At 57.2% G+C, this 13,210-nt stretch overlaps 1 protein-coding gene across 1 annotated transcript; it reads right to left on the reverse strand.

Annotated features, from left to right (window-relative positions):
• Positions 1-2,495: 2,495 nt before the first annotated feature.
• TINAGL1 (tubulointerstitial nephritis antigen like 1) lies at positions 2,496-12,824 on the reverse strand. The gene is made up of 12 exons (XM_055573858.1): positions 12,743-12,824; positions 11,890-12,213; positions 10,910-10,973; positions 6,744-6,836; positions 6,418-6,532; positions 5,173-5,296; positions 4,939-5,089; positions 4,617-4,806; positions 4,461-4,506; positions 4,068-4,191; positions 3,116-3,161; positions 2,496-3,007 (listed from the first exon to the last, which is right to left on the reverse strand). Exons 2-12 carry the CDS (start codon positions 12,203-12,205, stop codon positions 2,867-2,869), a joined length of 1,410 nt encoding a protein of 469 aa, XP_055429833.1. The 5' UTR covers positions 12,206-12,213; positions 12,743-12,824; the 3' UTR covers positions 2,496-2,866.
• Between the last annotated feature and the right edge of the window lie 386 nt (positions 12,825-13,210).

The following is a 13,210-nucleotide window of genomic DNA, read 5'->3' on the forward strand; positions in this document are numbered from 1 at the left end:
TTCCTTGGGAGGACTGATGCTCAAGCTCCAACACTTTGGCCACCTGATGTGAAGAGCCAACTCATTGGAAAGACCCTGATACCGGAAAGACTGAAGGCAGGAGGAGAAAGGGGCAACAGAGGATGAGTTGGTTGGATGGCATCATCGACTCAGTGGACATGAGTTTGAGCAAACACCGGGAGATAGTGAAAGACAGGGAAGCCTGGCGTGCTGCAGTCCACGGGGTCACAAAGAGTCGGACACGACTAAGTGACTGAACAACAACAAAAGATAGAAAAACAGAGCCTGTGAAAGGTCAAGATTACACAGCCAGTGCAGAACAAGCAGAGCAGGGGTTCAAACCCAGGTTTGTCTAGGGACTCATGCCCGTGGCCCAGAGAGGGTAAGGGACTAGCCTCAGAACACAGAGCAGGGTGCTGGGCTGCCAGGATTTCTTTATGGACAGACTCAAGGGCAGTAATCTGGTTAAGTCCTTGGTTTGTCTCTTTCTTTACAACCACATGTCCATGGACTTCCCGGGTGGTCCGGTGGTTAAGGCTCCACACCTCCAATGTAGGCGCTGCAGGTGCTATCCCTGGTCAGGGAATTAAGATCCCACATGCATTGTGGTGCACCCAGATTAAAAAAATAAATACAAATATAAAATAAATACAAATCCAGTGTCTGAGTCCTGAGAGCTGCCAGTGGAGAAGATTTAAAACACAACACCTACAAGTCCATTGCCAATATCAGAGAACTAGAGGTGGCTGGTGGAGGTTACTAAGAGACCCACTAAGCCCTGCCCAGCCCCATTTGCACTCTTGGGGGGTGTTGGGGGGGAGGCTCTCAGGCCTGGGCTCCTTGGTCCATGAAGCTAGGGAAGGGCTGGGCTGACCCTACTTGGGCGCACAGAGTCAGGCCTCCCAGCCCGGCAGACAGAGCTAGAGCCTGGAGACTCAGCCACGCCCCTGCTCCCCTCCCTTTCCCAGCCCCACCGCTTCCGCCAAAGGTCCTTGTAGAAAAATTCCAGCCGCGCCCCTGGACCGGGGTTTTTCCAGTGGGGTGGGAGTTGTGAGGCGTGTCTGGCGGCCGCAGAGGGGGTAGTAATCGGGCAGCCCTGCTCAGGACTCCCTTCCCGTCGTTGTCCCCAGGGTTCTGGCTGTCCTTGGCTCCTTGGGGACAAGCAGGCCGGCCAGGGGAGCCGGGCTCGGGATGTCCTAGCAAACAGGAAATGAAACAAAGGCAGCCGCTTATCGGTCGCCCCACATTCCTTTCAGGTGATGCCCAGGCGGCCTGGGGGACGTGGCTGGCCCTGAGGGGCTGCCCTCCAGGGGATACACCTCCCTACTGCCTCCTCCAGTGACTAGCTGAGGGGCAAGGAAGACGGCTGCCAGGGGAGGACCATCCCCAGGCACAGCCTCCCTGAGCTTCTGGAAAGGCAGGGTTCCATACTGACTTCTGTGCCTAGGGGCTTGGGAAGGGAATGGAAAGGAAAGAATGGGTCGTGTTATTCAACCATCCCACAAACTGCAACGCCACTTTATCCAGGGTACAGGTATGGGTACCAGGACTCATTAGTGAACCAGACCCAGTCTCTGTTTCTCAAGGAACTTCCAGCATAAGGAAGATAGTGAAATACCAGTGAAAGGGCAGGATGCAGTTGAGTTCAGGGAGGGGGTGTCTAAGCTATGCTAAGGGGGTTGGGGTGGTTTGGGGAACCATGGCTCCCTTGCACAGCAGCTGGGACATCCATTACTCTCCCCTAGTACTGTCTGAGTGAAGAAACCTTGGAGCTGGGCTGGGAACAGCAGTGCGACAGGGGAAGGTGGAATGGAAGGGCATCTGCACTGAGAGAAAACAGCATGTGCAAATGCCCAGTGGTCTGCATGTGTGCTGGACATTAGGGAGCAGGGCGGACTCTGGAGCCACCTGGGCACTGGGTGAAGAAGCTGGTGAGGAAGCTGGTGGGGTGGGTCCTGATGGCCTTGAATGCGAGTGAGGCCTGGACTTAATTCCGCTGGCACTGAGAGCCTGGGGACATGGGCTAGAGAGAGGGCTTACAGAGGTAGGCCCAACCTGGCCTAGGGGTAGGGGTGCGGGGGGCTGTCCCTTCGCCTGGGTGGCTTGGAGAAGCTGATCTGCAGAGACAGAGGCTCCAGCTTCTATGGGGCTATGCCCCCCTTGCCTGCTGGGCACTGGCGCCAGCTCTGCTGATTGGTGGGTTGGACTGCCCCCCACCCCAGGCAGCGCTGACTCAGCGTCTGAGAGGTGATTCCCACGGGCCCACATCTCTCTGGGGGCCAAAGGCCACGCCATCCATGTCCCACCCCCAGTGGATCAGTGTCCAAGGTCACTGACAATTCAGGCTGAATGGGGGCTAAGATTGCTGGTCCCCTGACCCCCACCCCTGCCAACCAGCGAAGCCTCAGGCAGTCCTTTCTGCTGTCCCCCCATATGCCACTCCAACTCTGGCCTGGATTTCCATGCCCAGAAGTTTCAAGATACCATAGTTGTCAATACTTTGTATCTTTTATTTTAAAACAGTGAAAAGAAAAATAAATATCATTGAAGAATAAAAGTACAAGGGTGGGGTGAGGTCATGGGCTGGAGACTGGGGCGGGGGGTGGGAGGGGGCCGCTGTCCTGGCTTCATTGATCTTGCGTGGGGGTCTCCGTCCTCCCCGGCCAGCCCCGGCCAGCCCCTGCCCGCCCCGCTGGGAGGTCTGGGGGCTCCGGCCAGCCCGCGGCTCCCAGGCCCGGCGCTGCGTCAGCGGAACCGCGCAGGGATTAGACCTCTGGCGCCTGGAGTCCCGTCGGGCGGACGGGCGGGCGGGGCTGGGGGCTGCCGCCCCACGAGGGGGGCTCTTCCCGGTGTGGTGCCCGCGGCTTCAGTGGTGTCCCATGTCCTCCATTCCCACGCGGCCCCAGACGCCCAGCACGAAGCTCTCGATGTCGCACTCGTTGGCGCCGCGCACGATGCGAAAGTGGCCCCTCTCGCCCCAGGCCGGGCCCCACGAGTTGGCTGCCGTCTGGGAACGCAGAGGGGGCTGTGAGGAGGGGAATCGCGGTGGGGGAGAAGGGCAGGAGGGCCAGGGGAAGGTGATAGCAGCCGCAGGGCGCGCAGTGCCAGGACTCACCCAGTACTTGATGGTCTTCCCGTCAGGCAGCGTCTCCTCGCCCCACCTGCCGGGCAGAGCCAGAGCCACAAGGGCGCTGATTCACCTACTTTCAGGGGCTCCCGCCCCTCTGCGTCCTTCCCTAGCCAGGCCCCTGTTGCCTTTGGTGACTTGGTGCCCCCTCAGGACTTGGGCAGTTCTCTGTCCCTCTTTGCCCAAGCCCCACCAGGCTTCCCAGGTGGCGCGAGTGGTAAAGAATCCCTGGGTGGGGAAGACCCCCAGGAGAAGGGGATGGCTACCCACTCCAGTAGTCTTGCCTGGGGAATCTCAGGGACAGAGGAACCTAGTGGGCGACCGTCCATAGCGTCACAAAGAGTCGGAAAAGACTGAAGCGACTTAGGACGGCACACCGCTGTCCCTCTCTGCACCTCCCCCAGTCCCCACATCTCCAAGTCCCCCATGAGGCACAAAGGGATGTCTGCAAGGGGGAGCAGAAACGCCTACACCTTCCAGAGACCCACAGCGGGGAGAAGGGCACACATCTGCCTGCTCTCCATCCTTACCTGGCTGGTTGGGGGGGTGGAAGTGGGTACAAAGTACATCCTATGGGTTGAACTATTGAAATCAATGACTCTAGCATCTCTTGTTACATCAGTGGGGGAACTGAGGGCTGGAGGTATGAGTCAGTGAGTCAGGCAAAGCTGGGACAGGCGCTGAGCTGTGGAGAGCTGGAGCAACCCTTGAATCCTTGTCTGTATTTGATTTGGAGTGATTTCTCCTGTTGTGTAAGGAACTGTTCTAGAACACTTTGAAAGGCCCCTAACTCTTGGTGTGCCCTGAGGCAAGTACCTCCTCTTTCTGAGTCTCAGTTTCCTCCTCTTTGAAATGGAGCTTTGCAGAGAGGTGGCAAGGATTCAAGGGAGGTTTAGAGCCCCCAGCTGCCCCCAGCCCCCCTCCCCACCAAGCCCCTTACCCTGTGATCTTAACCGAATGGGTTCCATGCCGGCGGTATCGCTCTGGCCTCCCGAGGCTCACTGGTGTGTGGCTGTAGATACCGCTCTGATATAGGAAGAAGTCCTCATGCACCTCCATGAGGGCTGTGGGCAGAGGTCAGGGGAGGTAGCTCAGCCCATCAGCACAGGCACTGATGCCCAAGCCTGGAGATACATGCCTAGGTCCCAGAGCCTCTGGTACCAAGGCTCTAAGTGCCCCCTCCAGGTGCCACCCCTGAGGAGGGGACATAGTCCCCCACTCCTGGCCCCAGTGGACTCGCTGCTCAGGGCTGTAGGGACCACCTATGCCGCGGTGCCCAGTCTCAAGCAGGCACAAGCTTCTGGTATCACAGGGCAGGATGTGGGGCATTTACCTTGGACAGGGCCATTCTCCATCAGCTCCTTCATGATCTCCTTCTCCTGGAGGGTGAGAGGGTGGGGAGGAGAGGATGCATCAGGCATGAGGCTCCAGCCTTTGTTCAGGCTTCCAGCTCTCTCCTGCCTTTGCCCCTCACTCAAGTGCGACTTACATTGGAGCCGAGGCGGTAGGCAGGAGTGACCTGGTAGATGTCATTGGCATGGACATAGCTATTGGGGCAGCGCGCAGTGGCCTGGCGTTTGCCCCGACCCATGGCCCGACTGTGCATCATGCAGGGGGGTGCGGGGACAGCCTCGTCCTGCCCATGGCCGGAGAACGGGTAGCAGTGGTCAGACACAACCCTGCAGGGGCAGCAGGAGGGAGCAGGGACAGAGTGAGCATGGGGCAGCCTGGCCCAGGCCCTTCCTGCAGGCTTTTGCTTCCTGAGACCCCTGCTTATGCCCTCTTCCCTGTCCGTGCCCCCTGCTGCTCACCCTCGACGGCGCAGGAACCACCAGGCACCATCCAGTCGCCCACCACGGCAACCCTGCTGGTTGTGCGTATCACAGGACAGCAGGTTCTGGGGCGACAGGACAGGTGACATGTGCCCCAGAGAATGGATTGAGACTCGATCGGATGCCACAGCTGCAAAGGGAGGTAGAGGGCTGTCAGGGGGTCAGGCCTGGGCCCCCCTTTCCCACCTGGCCAGTCCCTGCCCTTGAACCTACCTGCCGTGGAGAAGGCCCAGGAGCCTGCACAGTTGCCCTGGTCTAGAGGGTCGTGGATCAGGTTGGGCCACTTCTCAGAGGCCTCGAAGGTTCTGGGCAGCACCTCCCCTGGACCCAGCACTGTCTGCAAGGCAAAGGCCACTCTTGTCTGTCTCCTGCCTCTGCCCCAGCCTGACCCTCCAGGACCCTAGGCATGGGAGGTCTCCCAAGAGTCCAGAACCTTCGGCAATTTGATCTTGAGCCCTCCAAGATTTGAGAGATTTGATTTGAGAGATTCCAGCAACCTCCACCTTGACCCAGAGGGAGAGGCAGGCACCATTTAGTGCCTCCCTAGCGTCAGCTGGGGAGTGTCTAGTCCTGTTTACAGGTGAGGCAGTTGAAGCCAGGAACAGGTAAGTGACTGGGCCACTTTCCATTCCAGCTTCTTTCCTGCTCTGCACCTTCTGATCCACTTACATCCTTCTTTCCACCAGAACCTTGGGATTCAGGCCCCAAAGGGCAGGGGAGGGAAGAAGCAGTAAGGTCCCGTGACTGGGCAGGCTGCCAAAGCAAACAGCAGGAGGCAGAAAATAGCCAGAGGCCCCAGGGAGTAAGGGCAGGGGCAGGGTCTGGTCACCCCAGCCTTGAGCTGAACTCCCTCTGCAGGGCCGGCCACTCCAGCCAGACACCAGCCCCTCCTTGCCCACCATTGACAGACAGAGCCTTCGGCATGTGGCCCAGCCCTGTCCTGCTGAAGCGCCCCTTCCTCACCCTTGGAACTGTCCTGGGTCTGGTTCCTATTTCTCCCTCTAGAGGGTCCCACTGGTGGGAAGGGAGAAACCCCCAACTCCCTTGAAGTTCTGCTGAGATGGCATTTGTTTCCGAGAATTGCTGCTCTCTGGCCAAAACTGGGGGAGTGCCTGTCCCTTCCTTCCCAAAATACCAAGGTGACCTCCTGGCCCTTTGGGGCCCTGACCCCGCCATACTGGGACCAATGACATTTTTTCCCAAGCTGCGGAGACTCAAGAAGCCAGGGAGGGTGAGATGCCGGGACCACAAAACTCTGAATCTGAGCACCAGTTCTTATAGCGCAGTTTATCAAGTTATAGGCAGAAACTTAAGGCCCAGAGAAGGCGAGTCACTTGGCCACAACACACAGCCTATCAGTGGGCCTGGGCCCTTGGAGAAATAGGGCACAAGATGCCAGGGTCCCTGGGGTCATAGGCCAAAGGGAGATGGCAGGATTGTAGGCAGGGGTGGACTTACGTGAATCTCATTCATATTGGTGACAGAGGAAGATGGGCGGACAGTGCCTAGGCGGTAGCGAATGCCCTCATCCAGGGTCATGCCCCAGAAGGCACTGTGGTTCCCAGCCCGCCAGCTGAAAGAAAGGGGGTGGAGGTCACAGGCCTGCCAAAGCTGGGGGCCCTGGAAGAATGTGCATGTGAGTGGGAGAGACGCCTACTGGCTGAGTGTACCCGTGAATAAGATCTGAGTGTGGGTGCCCCTGGCAGGACGCGCCTCTCGGGCAGAAAGTGCATCTGTATGTGCGTGCACGTGTGCCCACTGGGGTCATGCTGCGGGCCTCTCACCCATAGTCGCCTTGGTTGATGGCCTTGATCATGCCTTCGTCCACTAGGCATGGTTCCTGGTCACACTCCCACCGCTCTTTCTCATGGCAGGTACTGGAAAAACGGGAAGGAAGGAAGAAGTGAGGTAAGGCTGGGTATCCTTGGAAGGGAGGAGGCCTTGGAGGTCAACATGTGGACCTGAAATTCCACATCAGCAGCTGCGAAAGGACCCCCCAGGTGATCCCATGCAGCCTGGTGGCTTTAAACGTCAGTTTCAAGTTCATGATTCTCAAGTTTACATCTGCTTCTCAGATCTCTCTCTGAACTCCAGATTCCAGGATCTCAACTGCTACACAGCCTCACCTCCGGGGTGTCTAACAGGTTACACTCCTCACATCTCAAACTGAACTGCTCTCCCCTACTCCCAGGACTGCACCTGCCACAGTCCTCGAAAACAGCCACTCCATCCTTCCTGGAGCGCAGGCCAAAAGCCTGGGAGGCACCCTTGACTCTTTCTCTCACGTGCTGACCTGATTCATTGGCAGATCTGTTGACTTTACCTTAAAAACACATCCAGAATCCAAACCGCGTCTCATTCTCTCCTGCAGCCACAATAGTCCAATCACCTTTCACCTGGATTAGGCTGCAGCCTCCTAACTGTTCTCCGCTGTTCAGGCCCTGGGCCCCACCCCTTCGGTATATTTTTAACACAGTGATCCTGTTAAACCCAAATCATATCATGCTATTACCCTGCCCAAAACTCGCCATTGGCTTCACATGACAGGATAAGAGCCAAAGTCCTTCCATGCCAACAAGGCCCCCACACGATCTATCTTCTCTCTGGCCCCCTCCTCCAAGACCTGGTTCCTAAGGCCCCAGCCAGGCTGGTCCCCTGATGGTTAACACAAGTCATGCTCCTGCCTCTGGGCCTTTGAGCTCTTCTTCCTGGGAGGAAGCATCCTCATGGCCCCCTCTCACTTCTCCCAAGTCCTTATTCAAATGTCACCTTGTCAGGGTGGCTTGCCCTGAACACCCTGTCTCAGCATCCACCACCCTTCCCACCCTGCTTTCCTGCTTTATTTTCTCCTCAGCCTGTCATCACATCTGATGTATTATAGCTTCAGTTATTTATACTGTTTATACCTATTTCCTCATAGGATCGAATATCTTCAAGGGCAGGTATTGTTTGATATCATCAGTGCCCCCAAACAAAATCTAACACGTAGTAGGGACCTAATAAATATTTGTTGAATGAATGAATGAATGAACGGGGCAATATAGTGAAATGATTAAGACCACGGATTCCGAATTGAATCGAGGGTTCGATTTTAGCTGACTAGTGACCTTTCTGTTATCTGTTTAGTTGCTGCATCGTATCTGACTCTTTTGTGATCCCATACACTAGCCCGGAGCTTCCCTGATGGCTCAGTGGTAAAAAAAATATCCCCCTGCAATGTGGGAGACCTGGGTTCAATCCCTGGGTTGGGAAGATCCCCTGGGGGAGGACATGGCAACCTGCTCCAGGACCCTTGTCTGGAGAATCCCATGGACAGAGGAACCTGGTGGGCTACAGTCTATAGGGTCGCACAGAGTCAGAGATGACTGAAGCAGCTACGCAGCAGCAGACTGTAGTTCATCAGGCTCCTCTGTTCATGGGATTTCCAGGTAAGAATACTGGAGTGGGTTGCCATTTCCTTCTGTAGGGGATCTTCCTGACCCAGGGATTGAACCTGCATCTCCTGCATTGGCAGGCAGATTCTTTACCACTGAGTCACCAGGGAAGCCCGTGTGACCTTAGGTAAGTTTTTTAAAACTCTCCCTCAATGTCATCTGTAAAATGAGGATAATAATAGTGCCAACTTCCAGGGATTAAAAGGCAAGCTTGCAAAGCCCAAGGCCTGGCCCATGTTATGTGCTCAGAAATTGTCATCTTCTATTATTGTTCTCAGTGCAGGAACCCCGACTCCCCGCCCCCTTGAGTTTCAGACTCAGATCCAACTGGCCTCCGGACATCTCCTCTGGGTATGTGAATGGCGTCTCAAAATGGCTAAACTATCTCCCCCAAACCTGTTCCTCCCCCTAACAACATCCTCAACTCAGACAACAACACCTTATCTACTGTGCTGTTCAAGCCAGAACTCCGTGTGGTCCATGATGTCTCCACCGTTACTCACCCCTGTCCCCACCACCCACATCATGTTGAAGATTACTTTCTGCCACATGCCTCCCCTATTAGCAGACCCAGCATCATGAAAGACTCGGAATCCACTTGCTTCTTAACCCTCCACCACCATCACCCTACTCTGGTCCCTGGACCACGGCAGTGGCTTCCTTACCAGGCTCTCTAACACTTTATAATTCCCTTCCCCCAGTACACACATCTCGCTCTTAAAGCCAATGAGATCTTTGAGCAACACACATCAGTGTGTGCTCCCTAAGTGGCTTCCCACGACACTTAGAACAAAATGCAACATCCTAGGCACAGTTTATGAGACCCAGGGGATGTGGCCTGCACCTCCCCAGGCGTCTCTCCCCATTTCACAGCTCCAGCTGCAATGAGCTTGGTCCCACCTCCTGGCCTTTCCACCAGCCATCACCCCCCTTGTTCCCTCCTCCTGGGCCTGGGCCACTCATGCTCTCATCTCCCTGGTATCTGCATAAACGTCCCTTCCTGAGTGACCTTCCCTCACCCCCACCCCACTCAGAACTAGGATCCCCTGTTGGCCTCTGTCCCCCCATCACACCTGGAACAGGTTGTAATGACAGGTTTATGATTTGTGTCACCTAGGCTCCCGTGCAGGGACAAGGACTGTGTGCCGCATACTGGCTGCATCTCCTTGAACCAGCACCACGCTGGGCACATAGTAGGTCTCTAATAGGTGTCAACTGAACAGCTGAATCCTGTGAATTCTACAATGGTTTTCCAAGCTCATAACTCTGCTATGACAAGATGCTGAACTTTGTCCTTCTGAGCCTGCCCGAGGCTCCCGCCTCCAATGTTGCCTTTTAAGGAGCCTCAAGGGGACAAGACCCAGTATGGCTCGGCTCTCCAGCCCCAGGAGCTGTGGGCATGTTCAGGAAGGCTCTTGTCCTCCCCCTCCCCCTCTGGCTCTCAAAACATCCCTGGAGGGCTCCCAGAGTCTGGGAGGCCCCCAGATACTGCCCCACACCCTCCCTCAGGTGTCAAGTGCAGGGAACACAGCCAGAGCTGGACTGGGAGGGAAGTGGCTTGGTCAGTCCTCTCCTGCCGCCTCCCTCTTTGCCCCCAGGGCTGTCCGAGCAGGTCTAGGCAGGGCTGGTGGCAGCAGGTACCAGCATTCCAGAGGGGCCCCGGGTGGCCAGGCCGAGAAGGGACAGAGTGTGTTAACCCCTTCATGTCCATCCTATCAGTACCAGCAGAATCATGCAGGCGTGCTCCATCTTTTGAACACACACACAGGTCACATACCGTCAAAGTGTGCACACGTGAGTGCACGTACACTCTCACCCTGAGACATGCTGAAATCCTCACTCTCACTGTGACCCAGGCACCCCTCACACCAGTGAGGCAATGGAAATCACTTATACATCACGCATTCCCTCCTCCCAGAGGCCCTCTCAGTCCCAGAGCAGGCGGTGGAGTGGGTGCAGGGCCTCCTGCTCTAAGTCTTAGGGTCCCCCTTATTTTCATTAAAGCACTCAAGGCTTCTCCCCTCGCATCTCAGGCATTCGATTAGGGTACATACCCCAACCCCTTCATCCTTTTGCTGGGAAGTGTGGGGAGGGGTGGGAGAGGGAAGAGGGGCCACATTCCAGGGAAGGCCCTGCTACACTCTGGCTGGCTGCCAGTTCAGCCATCCCTGACCCTCATCCGGTCAGGGTCAGCGGATGCTGCAGTCAGAGGTTTCCTTCCTGGCGCCCCCTTCTTGGACTCTCCAGTGACAGCGAGAAAGGCTGGGAGGGGAAGTAGCCCGGCCCCAGGCAGGAGGAGCTGCACCTGAAGCCGGGCATCCAGGGTTGACTACTCCTGGGGACTGCTGTTGGAATGCTGGTGTAGAAGCTGATGTGGTCCGGGTAAAAATTCCCATGTTACAGATGAGGAAACTGAGGCCTTGCCACCAGCAAATGAGTGACAGGGATAGGATGCGAAACAAGTCTGTTGCCACAAAGCCCACCAGGCAAGCCCCCTCCAAGTCCCAAATACTCACCAACGGTTACAGTTGTCCCAGTATGTTCCCAAGACTGGATAGATGCGATCCTTGTGCATACATCCTAGTGGGAGGGAAGACAGGAAGAGAAGTGGAACCAAGACCAGGGACGATGGGCTGAGATGGCCAGATCCTCAGAGGTCTGGTGTCCTGAATCCTCCCAGACACACACACACCAGCCCTCACTGAAAGCAAAGCCAAGCTATAACGTAAGACATCTCCTGAGAATCACATATCAACTTCCCACTACTTGGAAGTTCTTTACTGACTGTAACCCAAATCCCTCTTGTTTCACTTGGATGCCAGCCACAACATTCCTTAGATCCTATGCCAGTTAAATGAGCTGGGGTTTGGAGATGGGGAGTGGGATGAATATGGGAAAGCCAAAGCCCAAAGAAGGTACATGACTGCCTTGAGATAACACGGCACTTTGGGATGACAACCCAGGCACACCTGCAGCCCTGTGGAATTGTAGGAAGGAAGTCAAGTGATTCTCCTCTTGGATTGGGATGGGTGGATGGTGGTAAGGGCTGAAGGTAGGAACAGACTTGACCCACTTCCCAGGTGTGACCAGCCATCTCAGGGATAAGGAATCCTGAGCAAAAGCAGAGGAACTGCTAAAATGACGCTGACCAAAGCTCGTGTGCTTTATCATCTGAGAGTGAGTCAGCAGGTGGGGCCAGCACCTTCTCAGTCCAGAATACGGAGACAGGAAGGACTGGGAGAAATGGCAGGTGGCTGCCCTTCTCCTGGGGCAAATGAAAATCCCACTGACCGAGGCGCTTTTTCAATCTTACAGGAAGAGATTCAAGTTAGACCAGAGTGAGTGCTTCACAGAAGTAAAGAGAGAGGGGCCGGGTCTCTTTCCAGATGCTACCCCAAAGCCGCCCCTGGAAACGTCAATGCATCAGCCTTGCTCCTGAGCCTTGCTGAGTTTTGGGCTTGACAACGTGACCCACCCCTGGCCGTCTGGTGCCCACCTTGGATGGGGGGGAAGGGGGGTGGCACGCCAAGGCAGAAGTCCCAGAAGTCAGGGCAGCAGTCGGAGACGGTGCGGTTGCAGAAGAGGTCACAGTAACAGGTCACACCCAGGTAGGGCAGGGCGCAGTCATCCGCGCGGCCGCGGCAGCAGAGGTCCTGCTCCTGGCAGTACCGGCCCCCCGCGTCCCGGATGCCACGCTGGTGCAGAGCGGGTGCTAGCTCCCGGCGCCTACGACCCCGCCTGGCGCCCACGCCCAACTCGCCGGCCAGCAGCAGCAACAGCAGCAGCAGCAGCCCCAGTGGACGGCGCCACATGGTGCCTCCTGGGCCCAGGGAGGGCAGAGGTCAGGGGTCAGAAGTGGTGGGCAGCAGAGTTTCCCTGGCACCCCCGGGAACCGCTCGCCCCTGCTTCCTGGGGCTGCAAGTCTGCGGGGATCCAACAGGGACCCTGACTTCTGAGTCCCCTGGCAGGACAGGGGCGAGGAGCCACAGTCTATGTGCCCTGGTTTACAGGACGGGGAGGGAGCTTGGGCAAGAAGTGGAGCCCCTCTCTGACCTGCCAGGGGACCTCAGAGAATGGGAGGTGGGGACGGTGGCATTCTTGGTGCCCCCCCAAGGCCACACCCAGGCCTCGAACCCCAGGTCTCCTTCAATCCTGGATCCCTGCCCAGCCTCGGTCCTTGATGGGGGCCCCTGACTTTGTGCCCTCGTGTGTCCCTCGCGCTGTGCCCCTCTGCCCCCCTCTACTTTCCCTCTCTGCCACCTGTCTCGGCCCCTCCGCCTGCCCCTCCTCCTCTCTGCTCCTTCTGTCTACAACTCTCTCTCCCCCTCCGAGCAGGGGAGAGGCCCTACCTGGTGAGGGGTGTGGGCTGAGCCCCGCTGCCTCTCTCGCCTCCGCCTCCCCGCTCCCCGCGACCGCCGCGGGACACTCAAAGTCAAGTGATGAAAGCTGGGCTGGGCGGGATCGCTTTTTGTACCGCCCCGCGGGGCGCGCCGCCCCGGCCGGCGGAGGAAGGGAGGGGCCCCAGCGGGTTCGCACCTGGAATCGCCCCGCCTTAACCCCCGAAGCCGGGACTTGGGGAAAGGGATCGTGAGCACGCGACTCACCTTGCCGGGTCTCGGGTGGAAGCCGTTCCCTTAGGGCACCAGCTCCAACCGAGGCAGAAACGTTTAGTGGTCTGCTGACCCTGGGAAGGACTGCCCGGTGGGCTTCGCGGTGGGGCCGAGGGGCTTGCGACAAAGGAAGATTAGGAGGCGGCGGAGTTCCGAGTTTGGGACCTAAGTAAGACAAATGATGCGGAGAGTGTGGGCGGCAAAAAT

This window comes from Bubalus kerabau, chromosome 3, assembly GCF_029407905.1.
Source record: "Bubalus kerabau isolate K-KA32 ecotype Philippines breed swamp buffalo chromosome 3, PCC_UOA_SB_1v2, whole genome shotgun sequence".
Classification (NCBI taxonomy): Eukaryota; Metazoa; Chordata; class Mammalia; order Artiodactyla; family Bovidae; genus Bubalus; species Bubalus kerabau.

What these genes read in the sequence shown, in the direction of transcription:
- TINAGL1 (XM_055573858.1), bottom strand. Translation starts at nt 12,205, where the DNA reads ATGTGGCGCCGTCCACTGGGGCTGCTGCTGCTGCTGTTGCTGCTGCTG. An exon ending in CCCCTTCCCCCCCATCCAAG is followed by an intron (nt 10,974 to 11,889) that starts GTGGGCACCAGA and finishes CCCTCCCACTAG; the next exon opens with GATGTATGCACAAGGATCGC. An exon ending in TGGGACAACTGTAACCGTTG is followed by an intron (nt 6,837 to 10,909) that starts GTGAGTATTTGG and finishes CCGTTTTTCCAG; the next exon opens with TACCTGCCATGAGAAAGAGC.